Raw genomic sequence first — 15836 nt, 5'->3', positions numbered from 1 at the left:
AAAGTGGCTCATGCTTGTAATCCCAGAACTTTGAGAAGCCGAGATGGGTAGATGTTTGAGACAGCCTGACCAACATGGTGAAACCCAGTCTCTACTAAAAATACAAAAATTCGCTGGATGTGGTGGCACACACCTGTAATCCCAGCTACTCAGGAGGCTGAGGCAGGAGAATCGCTTGAACCTGGGAGGCAGAGGTTGCAGTGAGCCAAGATGGCGCCATTGTACACTAGCCTGGGCAACAGAGCACGACTCCATCTCAAAAAAAAAAAGACAAAATGGCCACCCACCTGTGGGTTCTTCAGCTTAGTGATAACTTTCCAAGCTTCGTTGAGAATCTGAAGTCGGTCACTCTCGGGAGGATCAGCCAAGGCCAAGTTTAACCCCAGTGATCGAAAAAGGAGATGCTAAGAAAAAAATCAAACCATCGTGTTATGGAAATTTTAAATCAAAGTAACTTGAAGCTCAAAGAAAAAGAAGAAAAGAAAAGAGAAAAGGTAGTAATGTTTAATCCTTCTTGGGGCTAATCTTCCAACAACCTCCTTCTGAAGTTCTATCAAACATATCTGTCCCAGCTACACTGAGAGGCTCACACAGAGTTAGCTACATCTGTTGGTCTAATTTGGGGCCATAATATTCCACTGAACAAAGTTTTTCACAAATAATGAATGAAGATATATTCTTTTGTTTGTTTTGAGACAGGGTCTCACTCTGTCATCAGGCTTCATGACATAACCATTGGCTCACTGCAGCCTCGACCTCCTGGGCTCCAAGCAATCCTCCCAAGTAGCTGGGACTACAGGAATGCACCACCACACCCAGCTCATTTTTGATTTTTAGTAGAGATGGGGTCTTGCTATTGTTGCTATATGTTGCCAGGCTGTTCTCAAACTCCTGGCCTCAAATGATCCTCCTGCTCTGGCCTCCCAAATGCTAGGATTATAAACATGAGACACCGTGCCCAGCCTGATATATTCTTATATACGTCAGACCAAAGTCTTTCTTAAATTCTTCGTAGTGAGCTAATTTGATAGATTTAGGGCTCATGGGGGCCTGAAGCCTAGCAATCACATGGGGTCTGACAATCCCAATCTCTAACTCATCTTCCATTGCGTTCCTCAGACACAGAGTCTTCGCCTGTGTTCCTGCTGGCCCATGCTATTCCCAACACCGGACTGTCTCTCAAGAGCTATTGGATACACACCACTTATTTATGTCCTACTGAGCATGAAGTCAAGAGCCTACCTTGGGGAAACCAGATTCATCACACTCTTTAATCATGCCAATGAAATCCATAGACCTTGTGGCGATGAACTCAGCCCGGAAGGCAGACATCACGGAATTTAACAGCAAGGCACTGCAAGACACAGATCCCCAAGTCAGCCTGGTTTCTCCTCAATCAAAGCTGCTTTAATTTTTGGGTATATATTGCCAGGAAGGATGACTAACAGCTCTTTGGTGGCAGGGTTGGGGGAAAAAAAAAAGACCAGAGTAAAAAGGTTAACTGGAAAGACTAACACAGTGTCCTGTACATATTAGAAACTCAATAAATGTTGAATTAACTGGATGTTTAGATGGGTGGATGGATAGATGGCAGGAAATAGACAGACCAGCAAGTGATCCAGTTCATTTAAGAAGAAGGGCGAGCATTCAATAAGCTGGTGCACTAATGAGACAGAACATTAAGTAACAATATTGATCCATGTTGTAAATATATATCCACATCGTTTATGTAAGAGTTTTTTTTTTTTTTTTTTTTTGAGATGGAGTCTCACTTTGTTGCCCAGGCTGGAGTAAAGTGTCACGATCTTGGCTCACTGCAACCTCCACCTCCTGGGTTCAAGTGATTCTCCTGCCTCAGCCTCCCGAGTAGCTGAGATTACAGGCATGCGTCACCATGCTTGACTAATTTTATGTATTTTTAGCAGAGACAGGGTTTCACCATGTTGGCCAGGCTGGTCTCGAACTCCTGACCTCAGGTGATGCACCCGTCTCAGCCTCCTAAAGTGCTGGGATTACAGGCATGCACCACCATGTCTAGCAAGTTTATGCAAGAGATTTCTTAGGAAGGAGATCTTATGTTATAGGCACTAGGCTCTGGGGACACAGTGGTGAACAAAGCCCATGCAAGGATATTTCCATGTATCTACCACTAAAAGGAAAGCAGAGAGACAACCTCATACTCGTGACAGTCAGGGAGATGAACTTCATCCTAGCCCAACCACCTACCACAGCCCCATGGGGAAATAACTATTATTATTATTATTTTCTCTTTTTTCTGGGACGGAGTCTCGCTCTGTTGCCAGGCCGGAGTGCCGTGTCATGATCTTGGCTCACTGAAACCCCTGTTTCCTGGGTTCAAGCAATTCTCCTGCCTCAGTCTCCTGAGTAGCTGCGACTACAGGCGTATGGCACCAACCCCGGCTAGTTTTTGTACTTTTAGTAGAGACGGGGTTTTGCCACGTTGGCCAGGCTGGTCTTGAACTCCTGACCTTAGGTGATCCACACACTTCAGCCTCCCAAAGTGCTGGGATTACAGGCGTAGGCCACCATGCCCGGTTGGAAAGAACTATTATTATACCCATTTTACAGATGAGGAGACAGAGGCACAGAGAGGTCAGGCAAGTGGCCCAAGGTCACAGGGCTAAGACAGAACATAGCCAAGGTCTGAGGCCAGGCAACTGGACTCCAGCGTTCTAAACCTCCATGTGATCCTGCCTCTCTCTCTTCAGCTCTATGCCCAGCTAAGCAGGCTAAGCTCAAAAATAGCAGCCAATGCCATTTTCAAACTCATGCTTTATGAATCTTAAAATACTTACTTGTTTCCTAGTTTCTTACACCTTTCCATCATCTCGGTCAGCAGAGCCTATTATGTTAAAAATAATAATAATTAAAATATCAGGTTGGAGGAGCTAAAGTAACATTTCTAAGAGATTTCCAAAGTCAAACTCTAAAATGAATGTAGCCACATGTCCATTAAGATAATTCTCAGTGTCTGGTAGGGATGGGGAGGCTAGGGGAGAAAAAATTCACTTTCATGGCATTTAGTGTAATAAATAGAAGCTGGGGGCTGGGCACGGTGGTTCACACCTGTAATTCTAGCATTTTGGTAGACCAAGGCGGGTGGATCACTTGAGGTCAGGAGTTCGAGACTAGTCTGGCCAACATGGTAAAACCCTGTCTCCACTAAAAATACAAAAATTAGCCAGGTGTGGTAGCGGGTGCCTGTAATCCCAGCTACTCAGGGGGCTGAGGCAGGAGAATCACTTGAATCCAGGAGGTGGAGGCTGCTATGAGTTGAGATCATGCCACTGCACTCCAACCTGGGGGACAGAGGGAGACCCTGTCTCAATCAGTCAATCGATCAATCAATAGAAGCTGGGACCCTGGCATCAGGCACACTTGGATTCAAATCCAGCCTCACCAACTACCAACAATGAGACTTCGGAAGAGCTGGCAACTCTGTCGAACCTGGGTCTCCTTATTGCAAGGCTACAAGTGGTACCATCTCAAGTGCGGGGTCACCAGGGCACAAATGAGAATGACAATTACTCTGCTCCCTACCTCTTTTGTAACCCCACCTTCTTCCCCATTTCAGGAGGTGCCCAGGGTGCACTTAGTAATATGAGCAACAAACACCAGGCTAGAGCTTAGTGTCCACCAGCCATAGCGAGAAACACTTTGCACTCACGATCTTACCTCTCCCAACCACCCTTGAAGCAGGGGCTCTATTCTCCCATTTCACAGATGAAAAACAAAGCCACAAATAGCAATGTTTTTCACCCAAGGTCGCACAGTTAGTGATGGCAGCCAGACATGAACCTGGGCAGGCTGGGATCAAAGGCCACGTTCTTTGATACATTTTTTCTCCAACACAGTTTGAGATCTATTTTTTTCCCCAAAAGGAAGGAGATTTTTTTTTAACTCATTGGAATACTGTTAATGGCTTTGGAGCTATCTTAAGATAATTACATATCTTTAAAAGAGCTCCTGTTTTTAAGAAAATCAATGGAAGAAGGCTCATTTAGGGCAGTGGTTTGGAGAAGGTCAAGCCCAAGACCAGAGGTAATTACAGGACACTGAGCACTGCCCAGGTTTCAGGCTAAGTCCTTGACTTTCCTTTACTCTCTTACTCTTCACTATGTCCTTGTGAGGTCCATGGAACATTATCCCCATTTTACAGATGAAAAAGCCAAAGGTTAAGCCACTTCCTAATAAGTGGTAAAATGGGATTTGTGCAGGCCAGGGGTGGTGGCTCATGCCTGTAATCCCAGCACTTCGAGAGGCTGAGGTGGGAAGATCGCTTGAGCCCAGGAATTCAAGACCAGCCTGGGCAATATAGTGAGACCTCACCTCTACATAAATTTTTTTTTTTTTTTTTTTTTTTTTGAGACAGAGTCTTGCTCTGTCACCCAGGCTGGAGCGCAGTGGCGCAATCTCAGCTCACTGCAACCTCTGCCTCCGGGGTTCAAGCGATTCTCCCGCCTCAACCTCCCGAGTAGCTGGGACTACAGGCGTGTGCCATCACGCCTGGCTAATTTTTTGTATTTTTAGTAGAGACAGGGTTTCACCATGTTAGCCAGGATGGTCTTGAACTCCTGACCTCAGGCAATCTGCCCGCCTTAGCCTCCCAAAGTGCTGAGATTACAGAAGTGAGCCACCACGCCAAGCCATAAAATTTTTTTAAAAATTAGCTGGGTGTGGTGGTATATCCTGTGGTCCCAGCTACTCAGGAGGCTGAGGTGGGAGGATCACTTGAGCCCAGGAGGTCAAGACTGCGGTGAGCTGTGATTGTGTCTGGGCACCAAAGTGAGACCTTGTCTCAACAACAACAACAAAAAAAGACATGGTGGGCACGATGGCTCATGCCTGTAATCCCAGCACTTTGGGAGGCTGATGTGGACAAATGGCTTGAGCTCAAGAGTTCACGACCAGCCTGGGCAACATGGCGAAACCCCATCTCTAAAAAAAAAGTTAAAAATTGACCAAGCATGGTGGTGTGTGCTTATAGTCCCAGCTTCTCAGGAGGCTGAGGAGGGGGCATCACTTGAGCCTGGGAGGTTGAGGCTGCAGTGAGCCAAAATTGCACCACTGCACTCCAGCCCAGGCAACAGAGCAAGACCCTGTCTCAAAAATAAAAAATAACATAACATAAAATAAAATAAGTAAAAAACTAAAAAATAAAAAGTAAAATAAAATAAAAGGGATCTATATCTAAGTCTGGACCCAAAGTAAAAAAATAAGTGTTCTTAAGTGCAATTCCACCCTTTCTGGTGGTGCCCCTCTCTGTCATAAGTGTTGCCTGAATAAGTGAGAGGTGATGTTGGAGATACTGTTGGAATCCCTACCCCCAATAAATCTGACTTTATTCAGATTTCCATCTATGCCTCACGTAAACTAGGTTGGCTTCTGTCATGGACTGAATTATATCTCCCTTAAATTGTTTGTTGGAGCCCTAACCCCCAATATCACTATACTAGGTTAAATGGAGTCTTAAGGGTGGGATCCTAATCCCACAGGACTAATGTCCTTGTAGGAAGAGACAGCAAGGATGTGTGTACACAATGGAAAAGCTATGTGAGGATATAGCAAGAAGCTGGGAGTTTCCAAGTCAAGGAGAGAGGCCTCACCAGAAACCAACCTTGCTGGTACCCTTGATCTTGGTCTCCTAGCCTTCAGAACCATGAGGAAATAAAGTCTGTTGTTTAAGCTCCTAGTCTGTGGTATTTTGTTATGGGAGCCCGAGCAGACTAATACAGACCCAAATCTATCATAGCGGGCCTCGTTCCCCTTGCCCATGACCCATTTCTAGCTGCTGAGACAGGATGGGAAGTCTTTGAGGGATTTGGAGAAAGGTTTCCTGTTCTTAAACAAGGACCCAAGAATCAAAGATTCCCCGGATGTTGTCAGCTCTGGACGTGATGCTTGGAATGGCTGCCCCCACCTTGCTGCTAATCAGCGTCAGCAGAGCAAAAAGATGGACTAAAGCTGCCCACCCAAGAGCCTCTACTTGTTGTGGAGAAGGACACATGGAATTATCTGTAGAGGCCAGACCAGTTAGATGTTTGTTCCTTACAGCCAAAAGCATCCTAGCTGGTGACACAATTGACCACATCATAAATGGCTTCCCTAACCCACTTTTGGGTATTTATATTTGAAAAGTGATTCTTAAAGACCAATAGCCAAGTGGCCTTCAGAAAAGGCTAAGAAAGGAAAAGAGAGATTCTGTGTAATCACCACATTGATACTCCCTGACACACAGAAATAATCATTCAACGCCTACCTAACGAGCAACTTGAGTATACAGTTGACCCTTGAATAACATGGTTTTGAGTTGTGCGGGTCCACTTATACACGGATTTTTTTCAACCATATGCTAATTGTGAGATACAGTATTTGTGAGATGCCAAACTCAAGTATGCGTGGGTTTCACAGGGCCAACTGTGAGACTGTGAGACTTGAGTATGCATGGATTTTGATAGACGTGGAGGCCGGGCACAGTGGCTCACACCTGTAATCCCAGCGCTTTGGGAGGCTGAGGCGGGTGGATCATGTGAGGTTAGGATTTAGAGACCAGCCTGGCCAAGATGATGGGACCTTGTCTCTACTAAAAATACAAAAATTAGCTGGGCGTGGTGATGTGGCTGTAGTCCCAGCTACTTGGGAGGCTGAGGCAGGAGAATTGCTTGAACCCGGGAGGCAGAGGTTGCCATGAGTGGAGTCGGGCCATTGTACTCCAGCATGGGTGACACAGCAAGACTCAAAAAAAAAAAAAAAAAAAAGATATACGTGGAGATCCCAGAATCAATCCCCCAAGTACTCCAAGGGATGACTACAGCAGCCATTGTTCCAGACACTGAGGCTATGATGGGCGGAAAACAGCCAGAAACCCATGCCTTTGTGAGGTTTACTCTTATCTCATATACATGCACGTGCACACACACAGGCACACATATACATGCACACACACACACACACACACACACATAAATGAGACCTCCTGGCCCACCAATTCTGGAAACATTAGCTAGGGCAAATGCCCTAGTTAAAAGGTTACAAAAGATTCTTACCATTAAGACAAGATAAATGCTTAAAAAGTTCCCTCTCTCACAAAAGATGAATGCACTAAAAATGCATCCAAGAATATAACTTTAAAAAACCAAAGGCTCTGTTGTCATAAAGGAACTTAGGAATACATGTCAGTGTCCAGAGGGCCAAACGTTATAGATCCCTGGGCAGGTCTTCTGGAGGTTACTGATTTTTTCCCCTCTAAGAAGTGACAGAATTGATTATCTTTGGCAAGAACACGATGAACAACAGCTCAAAGCAGACTGAGATCGAAACAAGCCCTTTGGCTGGGATCAACCATTGAAAAAGCAGCTCAGCATATTTCTTTCATTTTCACACACACCAGAACTTGAAGATTCAGAAGATTCACAAGGCAGGCATTTGCTTGGTGTGCTGGTTTGTGTTTTAGGCTTTTGTTATTGTTGCTGTTGGCCCTGCATGGCACTTATTTATGTAACATTTCATTGTTTTTCTAAAAATCGTAAAAATAAGAAATGCTTTATAGACAAAAGTTCCAACAACATCGACATGCATAAGAAAGATGTGAGTGTCCCCCCTTCCCAACTTCCACGTCCTAGAAATCACCACTGTCAACACTTTGGTGTTTATCTAGGACTTTGATGTTCTAATTTAGAACTCTGCCTATGCCTTATGGATATATATTATTACAGAAGCCTAGTTTTGTTTTTACACAATGGGAGACTCTTACAAATACTGGGCTGGAGATATTTAAATATGGCCTTTTTTAATGGAGAATCTAGATGGCCCTTTCTTCTCCATGTTATTACACAAATCTACCTCACTCTTTCAATCCATGGCTATTTAATCCATGCCATGGATATAATATCATTTTTCAAACTGCCCCTAACTGACAGAAGTTTTTGTTTTCTGTTTAATTTTTAATTATTTATTTTTATTTATTTATTCTTTTTTGAGACAGAGTCTTGCTCTCTCACCCAGGCTGGAGTGCAGGGGTACGATCTTGGCTCACTGCAACCTCTACCTCCTGGGTTCAAGTAATACTCCCGCCTCAGCCTCCCAAGCAGCTGGGATTACACACCACCACACTCGGCTAATTTTTGTATTTTTAGTAGAAACGGGGTTTCGTCATGTTGGCCAGGCTGGTCTCGAACTCCTGACCTCAAGTGGTCTGCCCACCATGGCATCCCAAAGTGCTGGGATTACAGCCATGTGCCACCACGCCCGGCCTAATTTTTATTTTTTGTGGGTACATAGTAAGTGTATATATTTATGGGGTACATGAGATGTTTTGATACAGGCACACAATACATAATAATCGTATCATGAAGAATGGAGCATTCATCCCAATTGAAGGATTTTTAAAAGACTTTTTATTTTGAATTAACTACAGACTCATCAGTAATTGAAAAAAACAGTAGAGAGAAGTCCTGGGTACCCACCACCCAGCTTCTCCCATTTACATAACTATAATGCATTATTAAAGCTAGGAAATTGACACTGGTATAATACAACTAACTAGACAATTTCACCAGGTTTTACATGCATACTTTTTTGGGGAAGAAGAATATGTCTTCGTGTCTAATTCAATGACCATTTTACTAATATATATGGAGTTTGAGAACGTATTTAACTGGTGGATTTTTTTTTTCTTTTTTTTGAGACAGAGTCTCGCTCTGTCGCCCAGCCTGGAGTGCAGTGGTGCAATCGCAGCTCACTGCAAGCTCCACCTCCTGGGTTCACACCATTCTCCTGCCTCAGCCTCCCAAGTAGCTGGGACTACAGGTGCCCGCCACAACACCTAGCTAATTTTTTTGTATTTTTAGTAGAGACGGGGTTTCACTGTGTTAGTCAGGATGGTCTCGATTTCCTGACCTCGTGATCTGCCCGTCTCAGCCTCCCAAAGTGCTGGGATTACAGGTGCGAGCCACCATGACTGGCCAACTGTTGGATTTTTTAAGGTGATCTCCAGATTAGGTTATTTATAATTATTTACCCACTTCAAAAGTACAGGAAGAGAGAAAAGAAGTCAGGCCGAGGCTGCAATTCTATTTTAAACATCCTATGGCGCCTTATGATGGCAGCCCAAACGGACTAAGACATGCCTTGATTTTTTACCTTGGATTTCAACTTCAATTTGAAATTCTGTAGATGAGATATTCACAACTAAAGGTATTATTCCTTTCCCTCTCTCACCTGCTTGCCCTGCATATTACCGACTGCTGCAGCCGAACTTTACCATCCCCTATTTTGAAGTCTTGGCCTCTAATGGATATACACAGCTCTACTCTGCAGGTAACTCATAGCGGCCACTATCAAAGAGCTTTTAGGCACCAAACTGTCACATGCACCTTTAACACCACCTTCCATACCCACATCAATTCTTCTGCAGTTTGAAAATGATTTTTTTTTAACAAGACACTGCATGTCCCTTATTTAAGTGTGCCCAACAATCAGAGTTTATTATTATTCAGGTGACCTAATTTTTTAATCACTTATTCTAGTGCAATAATGATTTCCTAGAGCTTACTCCCAGGAAAGCTCTATTCCCAGCTTCTGCCATCCTTTGAGATGACTGGGGCTTAAAATAAAAAGAAGACTGCCTTGTGACATGTACTTTTTGTGTTTAAATCTGATTTTGCCTTTCACTAAAATAAGAAAAAAAAAATAAGCGTTCTCATTTCACCACGTCAATCCTGCTTGTATGTTTCCGTCATTCAGTGGAATACCAAGAAAACAGTCAAGTTCGTGGTACCCTTCCCAGAAGTGGGGGACAGCATGTGGTTGCTCAAACCATGCTGAGGACCATAGAGAACCAGCAGCAAAATTTCAAACAATCTTCCCTTTATAGTGGCTTGATTTAAAATCAATTTACTTAATGGTAAGACTATTCACCTGAAGTATAGGATGTCCGTTTTTCTCCTCATAATTTAGAATCTCAAAAAGTAAAAATGTAAGCAGTGCAAAGTTGTTGAAAAGTTAGAAAACAGAGATGGGTGGCCGGGCGCAGTGGCTGGTATCTGTGATCCCAGCACTCTGGGAAGCCGAGGCGGGAGGATCATTTGAGGCCAGCAGTTAGAGATCAGCACGAGATCAACAAGGTGAAACTGCGTCTCCACTAAAAATATAAAAATTAGCTGGGTGTGGTGGTGCATGCCTGTAGTCCCAGCTACTCAGGAGGCTGAGGCATGAGAATCGCTTGAACCTGGGAGGCAGAGGTTGTAGCGAGTCGAGATTGCACCAGTGCACTCCAGACTGGGAGACAGAGCAAGACTCTGTCCCAAAGGAAGAAAGAAAAAAACAGATGGGCAAAGAAAAATAAGTTACGATGGCCCCAAATCTCACACTCCCGTGATATTCTGTCACTTCTCCTTCCCAACTCTCTTGCACAGATATAAAAATCACGTCTGTCAGTACCAAGATGTGGGGCGCTACACTAAGCACCATAGATACAGTGATTTCTTTGATCCTTGCAACAGACTAGAAAATAGGAATCATTAATATCGCTCCCATTTTACAGATGAAGAAAGAAGACTCAGAGTGGTTAGGAATAAGTTACCTGCTCCCTACTCTATCACAACAGCTGTAACGGAGCTGAGATGCAGACCCAGGCACCCTGACTCCAGAGCCCACGCCTGAACACTAGGCCACACTGCCACTTACAACACACACAGCAACGTACCTTCCTTTTTGCACTTAGCCATATACCATGAACACCCTTACATCAGCATGCACAGATCATCAGGAGTCTCCATCATTTTAAATGGCCTCATTAACATCTCACTGAATGCACATACCATAACCAGTCCTCTCTGATGCTTGCCTCCAATTTTGCACTACTGTGAACAAACCGTGTGTGCATCTCTGTGTGTTTATAATGTTTATGCACTCGTCTAACTTACAGCATAAATCCTTAAAAGCGGGATAGCTCAGTTAAAGTCATGTCCTTTTTTTCTCTTTTCTGTACAGCTTTCAACATGTATTGGCAACATCTAGGAAAAGGCAGATATCCTTCAACTTTGCCTTGCTCTATGTGTCCCTGTTTTGTAGTCTCTCTTTTCTTTGCAACTATCAAACAAAGACAAGGGAAGCTTCATCTATCACAGTCTTGTTTTTTTTTTTTTGAGACAGTCTGGCTCTGTCACCCAGGCTGGAGTACAGTGATGCCATCTCGGCTCACTGCAACCTCCGCCTCCCAGGTTCAGGCAATTCTCTGCCTCAGCCTCCTGAGTAGCTGGGACTACAGGCACATACTACCATGCGCAGTTAATTTTTGTATTTTTTGTAGAGACAGCGTCTCTACAAAAGAGCAGCCTGGGCAACATAGCAAAACTCCATCTCTACAAAAAAATACAAAAAAGTAGCCAGGCATGGTGATATACGACTATATATCCATGTTAGCCAGGCTGGTCTTGAACTGCTGGCCTGAAGTGAACTGCACACTTCAGCCTCCCAAAGTGCTGGGATTACAGGCATGAGCCACTGTGCCTGGCCTATCACAGTCTTCATGACAGTTTGAATTAGTGTTCTACTAAAACTGCTTCTCAGTTTTGGAAAAGAAAAAAAAATACATGTCTGCTATGATTCTGATGTCACTTCAATTCCTGACAATACTTCAACTGGCAAAAAAGAAAAAAAGGAAAGAAAAATAATCTTATAAAAGAAATTAAGCATCTGAGCTTTATTTTCCTTCCATAACATACCTGCTCTACAGACTTTATTGGATTATTATAAACACAAAAGGGGTACATGAAAGGTAAGTGAAGAGGCAATAAGACTTGTTGGACCTGGAGCCCAATTCCATGGGTTTGTATCAAGTCACCAACCACCTTCCTTTTTTTTCTTTTTTAATGAGACAGTGTCTTGCTCTGTCACTCAGGCTGGAGTGCAGTAATACAAACACAGCTCACTGTAGCCTTGAACTCTGGGGCTCAGGTAGTGCTCCCACCTCAGCCTCCTGAGTAACTGGGATTACAGACATATATCACCATGCCTGGCTAATTTTTTGTAGAGATGGAGTTTTGCTATGTTGCCAAGGCTGGTCTCAAACTCCTAAAATCAAGTGATCCTCCCAAACTTGGCCTTGCAAAGTGCTAGGATTACAGATGTGAGCCACCGTACCCAGCCACCAACTGCTTTCTAGCTGTGGCCTCACTTAGGCATACGGCCTCTCAAGCCACCACATTCCCCTCCCACAGTTGTTAAAATGAGACAGTCTCAGAAAAGCACTAAGCACAGAACCAGCCACCATGGTAAGCCCTCTATAAAGGCTGGCTAGCGCTAACCTTGCTATAGCTGTTATGAAGGGGTCCCATTAACATGAAAAGGCACAGTGTGCAGGGGCTGTTGCCATACAGAAGGTGAGTGTCACACTGAAGCAGTTACCTCGGGGGCATGGTAGGAAATGCACTGGAAGATCCAGTCCATGGCAGGCGGGTACAAGGGGAGGTACGATGGAAGCTCCACTCCTTGGACCACCAGCTGGTTCTGGACCGTATCCCCATGAATCTACAGGAGACCAAACAAACACTTAGAAAAAGAGGGGAAAAATCAAACAACAAAGCACACACAACTCACAGACTGTGCATACTTGTAAGCATGTGGACAGCCCTGAGAGAAATAGCCTGGTTTCTCAGTTGCTTTTTTTTTTTAAACCAGAAAAAAACACAGAAAGTTTCTCATGTCACCAAGCTGGGCTGTTTTGGGAATGAGCGCTGTGGAAAGCAGGAACCTGATAAAAATGGAGCCAGCAGATGCTCAGAAGCAAGGCTGATCGACTGGAGACGTTTCCTGTTAACACATGCATATTAACTTTCTCCGCTTACTCAGTACAATCAACACATTTTAATTGTCTACAACAGAAGCTAGTGTAATTTTCCAGGGCCTGCACATTTAAAGAGCTTTAAGGCATTCTCCACTTGGAAAACCAACTGGGTTTTCTGACTTTGCTTTCACAGAACTGTTGTATCGATTAGCTATTCTGAGAGTGTTCTCTTACCTGTTTGAACGTAAGGAGGAAGTCAAAAAAGTTCTTATTTAGGGTTTCTTTGAGATGTGGGGCCACTTCCATTCCCACCTGAAGCCAGACAAATGGAAAAACAGGTTGCAAACAATAACAGTAGTATGATTTTATTTTTGGAAATTAATATATATATGTGTGTGTGTATACACACACACACACACACACACACACACCCTATGTTTATAGATATAGAAAAAGTCCAGAAAATTATTATTTTTTTGAGATGAAGTCTTGCTCTGTTGCCAGGCTGGAGTGTAGTGGCACGATTTTGGCTCACTGCAACCACCGATTCCCTGGTTCAAGGGATTCTCCTGCCTCAGCCTCCTGAGTAGCTGGAATTACAGGCACGTGTCACCATGCCCGGCTGATTTTTGTATTTTTAGTAGAGACGGGGTTTCACCATGTTGGCCAGGATGGTTTTGATCTTCTGACCTCATGATCTGCCCGCCTTGGCCTCCCAAAGTGCTGGGGTTACAGGTGTGAGCCACAGCGCTTGGCCTAATTTTTTTTTTTTTCCTCATCTGTTTTTTGTTTTATTTTGAGACGGAGTCTCGCTCTGTTGCCCAGGGTGGAGTGCAGTGGCACAATCTTGGCTCACTGCAACCTCCACCTCCCAGGTTCAAGCAATTCTCGTGCCTCAGCCTCCCAAGTAGCAGGGAGTACAGGCATGTGTCACCACACTCGGCTAATTTTTGTATTTTTAGTAGAGATGGGGTTTCACCATGTTGGCCAGGCTGGTCTCGAGCTCCTGAACTCAGATGATCCGCCCACCTCAGCCTACCAAAGTGCTGGGATTACAGGAGTGAGCCACCACGCCCAGCCTATCTGTTTTCTTATTCAATAAACATGTACTGCTTTTATAAGAAAGACCACAGAAGCTATTTTTAATAAAAAAGGGCGACATTTGCAGAAATCATCTTTGCTCTTCCCCAAAGGTATTGAATGTATTTCTAAACAGATGACCAAGAGAACAAATCAATACAGAACTAAAAAGGAATATACTCTCGAGATTGTGTACACAATTTAAAAAGATGATAAACACACAGGTAGTTGTACTTATTAGATGAAACACAAAGATTACAGTACATGAGACAGTCAGCTTGGATTTCAGATGTGGTGCTGCCCCCGTTACATGGTTAGTTAAAAGCTATACAAATCCATTCTTTGCAAGGCAGTGATAAGAGTAGACATAAATTTTAATACATTTTATGCAATTTCATGTAAGATGAGCATGAAGTGTAACAATGCTATAATCCCTTAGGTCCTGACTTCATTGTTACAAAACAGACTGTAACAATTCTAGCTGAAGACATTTACTAATCATAGATAAGGTACAGTAATGAGGTTAGATGGAAAAGTAGAGGGATGAGCTATGGAGGGGAGTTCATAGGTTTAAAATACAACATCACAGCATTTCTTAAACCGACTTCCTCAGAAACGCTTCATTTCCAAATTGCTGCTTAATCGCAAAAACAACTTTGTAGGCTGGACTGCAGCGGCTCACACCTGTAATCCCAGAAATTTGGAAGGCACAGGTGGGCCAATCACTTGAGGTTAGGAGTCTGAGACCAGCCTGGCCAACATGGTGAAACCCTGTCTCTACTAAAAACCACAAAAATTAGCTGGGCGTGGCGGTGCACGCCTGTAGACCCAGCTACTTGGGAGGTTGAGGTGAGAGGATCGCTTGAACCCGGGAGGTGGCAGTTGCAGTGAGCAATATTGCGCCACTGCACTCCAGCCTGGGCAACAGAGCGAGACTGGACCTCCGTTTCTTCAAATGGGGATAGATTTCTCCCATTCACATTCCATTACTCAGAGGACATGATGGGTAACAATAATAATGTTTTTCAGATGGCATTTGAAAACCATCCGGGTGTTAAATTCCAAGAGCAGCTCTGTGATTGGGTACAGGAAGTGCTGTTTCCAAGGACAAGCACATAGATTAAAATATATATATACATACATATATATATATATATATATATGTACTAACAAGAAACATCAGATCCAGTTCTACAGTGTTCTGATTCTCCTTCCACTTAATCATATTGTAGAAAAGACAATAATTATCTGTTAGGTGACAGCAAAGGCTGGCCTGGTGGCTGAGCTATGGAGATGAGCTGAAGCGGCTGTAAGTTAGGAGTTAATCATACCTTCCTCTAATAAACAGCTTCCAGCTCCCCCTACGCTCTACCCACTCAGAGCTTTTGTTTTCTGTTTTCCTCTTCTCATCGGGCCAAATGAGCAGCTTGGATATCTGCTCGGGTCTAAAACGTGTCTCCTCGGAGCAGCAAGGGTATTGCTCATGATTCCCATCTGCTGTTTCGGCCTGATCAGCATTCATACCCCTTGTTGCTGGTAACAGCAAATTACATTTGTCTCTGGGGAATCAAACCTTCCTCTCGGACCATGAGGTTTGTGGTGGAGCTGGGTCCACCTCACCCTGAGTTCCACGCGGGGGCATGTCACCCAGGCCCAGTCAGTAAGCACCCAGACCCCAACCCATGGCCACGTGACTGGGGTGGACAAGCAACCCTAGGTAATCCACCAAGAATCAGCCCTGAGGCTCTGGCTAGATCTACTGGCGAGAAAACACACTTTCCAACAAGGTTCCTAAGGTGGTAGGATGGAAGCCAGAGGCCACTATGGGCCATCATATAAAAAAAGCAAGTCACAGAACGAAGCCAAATCAGAGGACAGCAGAGCTGAGTGATGTGGGGAGAGGCTGATTCTTGATGGCACCCTTTGAGGGCCTGCATTCAGCCGTGCC

The 15836-nt window shown here is 44.1% G+C and overlaps 1 protein-coding gene across 3 annotated transcripts in view; it reads right to left on the bottom strand.

Annotated features, from left to right (window-relative positions):
- The window catches only part of VPS35L (VPS35 endosomal protein sorting factor like), a 148886-nt gene that overhangs the window by 75344 nt on the left and 57706 nt on the right, over nt 1–15836 (bottom strand). For all 3 annotated transcript variants that reach the window (XM_023225070.2, XM_023225069.3, XM_026455354.1), the window contains exons 13-17: nt 13043–13120; nt 12430–12552; nt 2817–2863; nt 1243–1354; nt 288–404 (exon numbers count right to left, since the gene is read on the bottom strand). In XM_023225070.2, coding sequence (XP_023080838.2) covers nt 288–404; nt 1243–1354; nt 2817–2863; nt 12430–12552; nt 13043–13120 — 477 coding nt within the window. The remainder of the gene's footprint in view (nt 1–287; nt 405–1242; nt 1355–2816; nt 2864–12429; nt 12553–13042; nt 13121–15836) is intronic.

This window comes from Piliocolobus tephrosceles, chromosome 17 (genome assembly GCF_002776525.5).
Source record: "Piliocolobus tephrosceles isolate RC106 chromosome 17, ASM277652v3, whole genome shotgun sequence".
Lineage (NCBI taxonomy): Eukaryota > Metazoa > Chordata > Mammalia > Primates > Cercopithecidae > Piliocolobus > Piliocolobus tephrosceles.
Note: the sequence above shows the minus strand (reverse complement) of the source record. Positions and strands in the feature narration are given on the sequence as shown.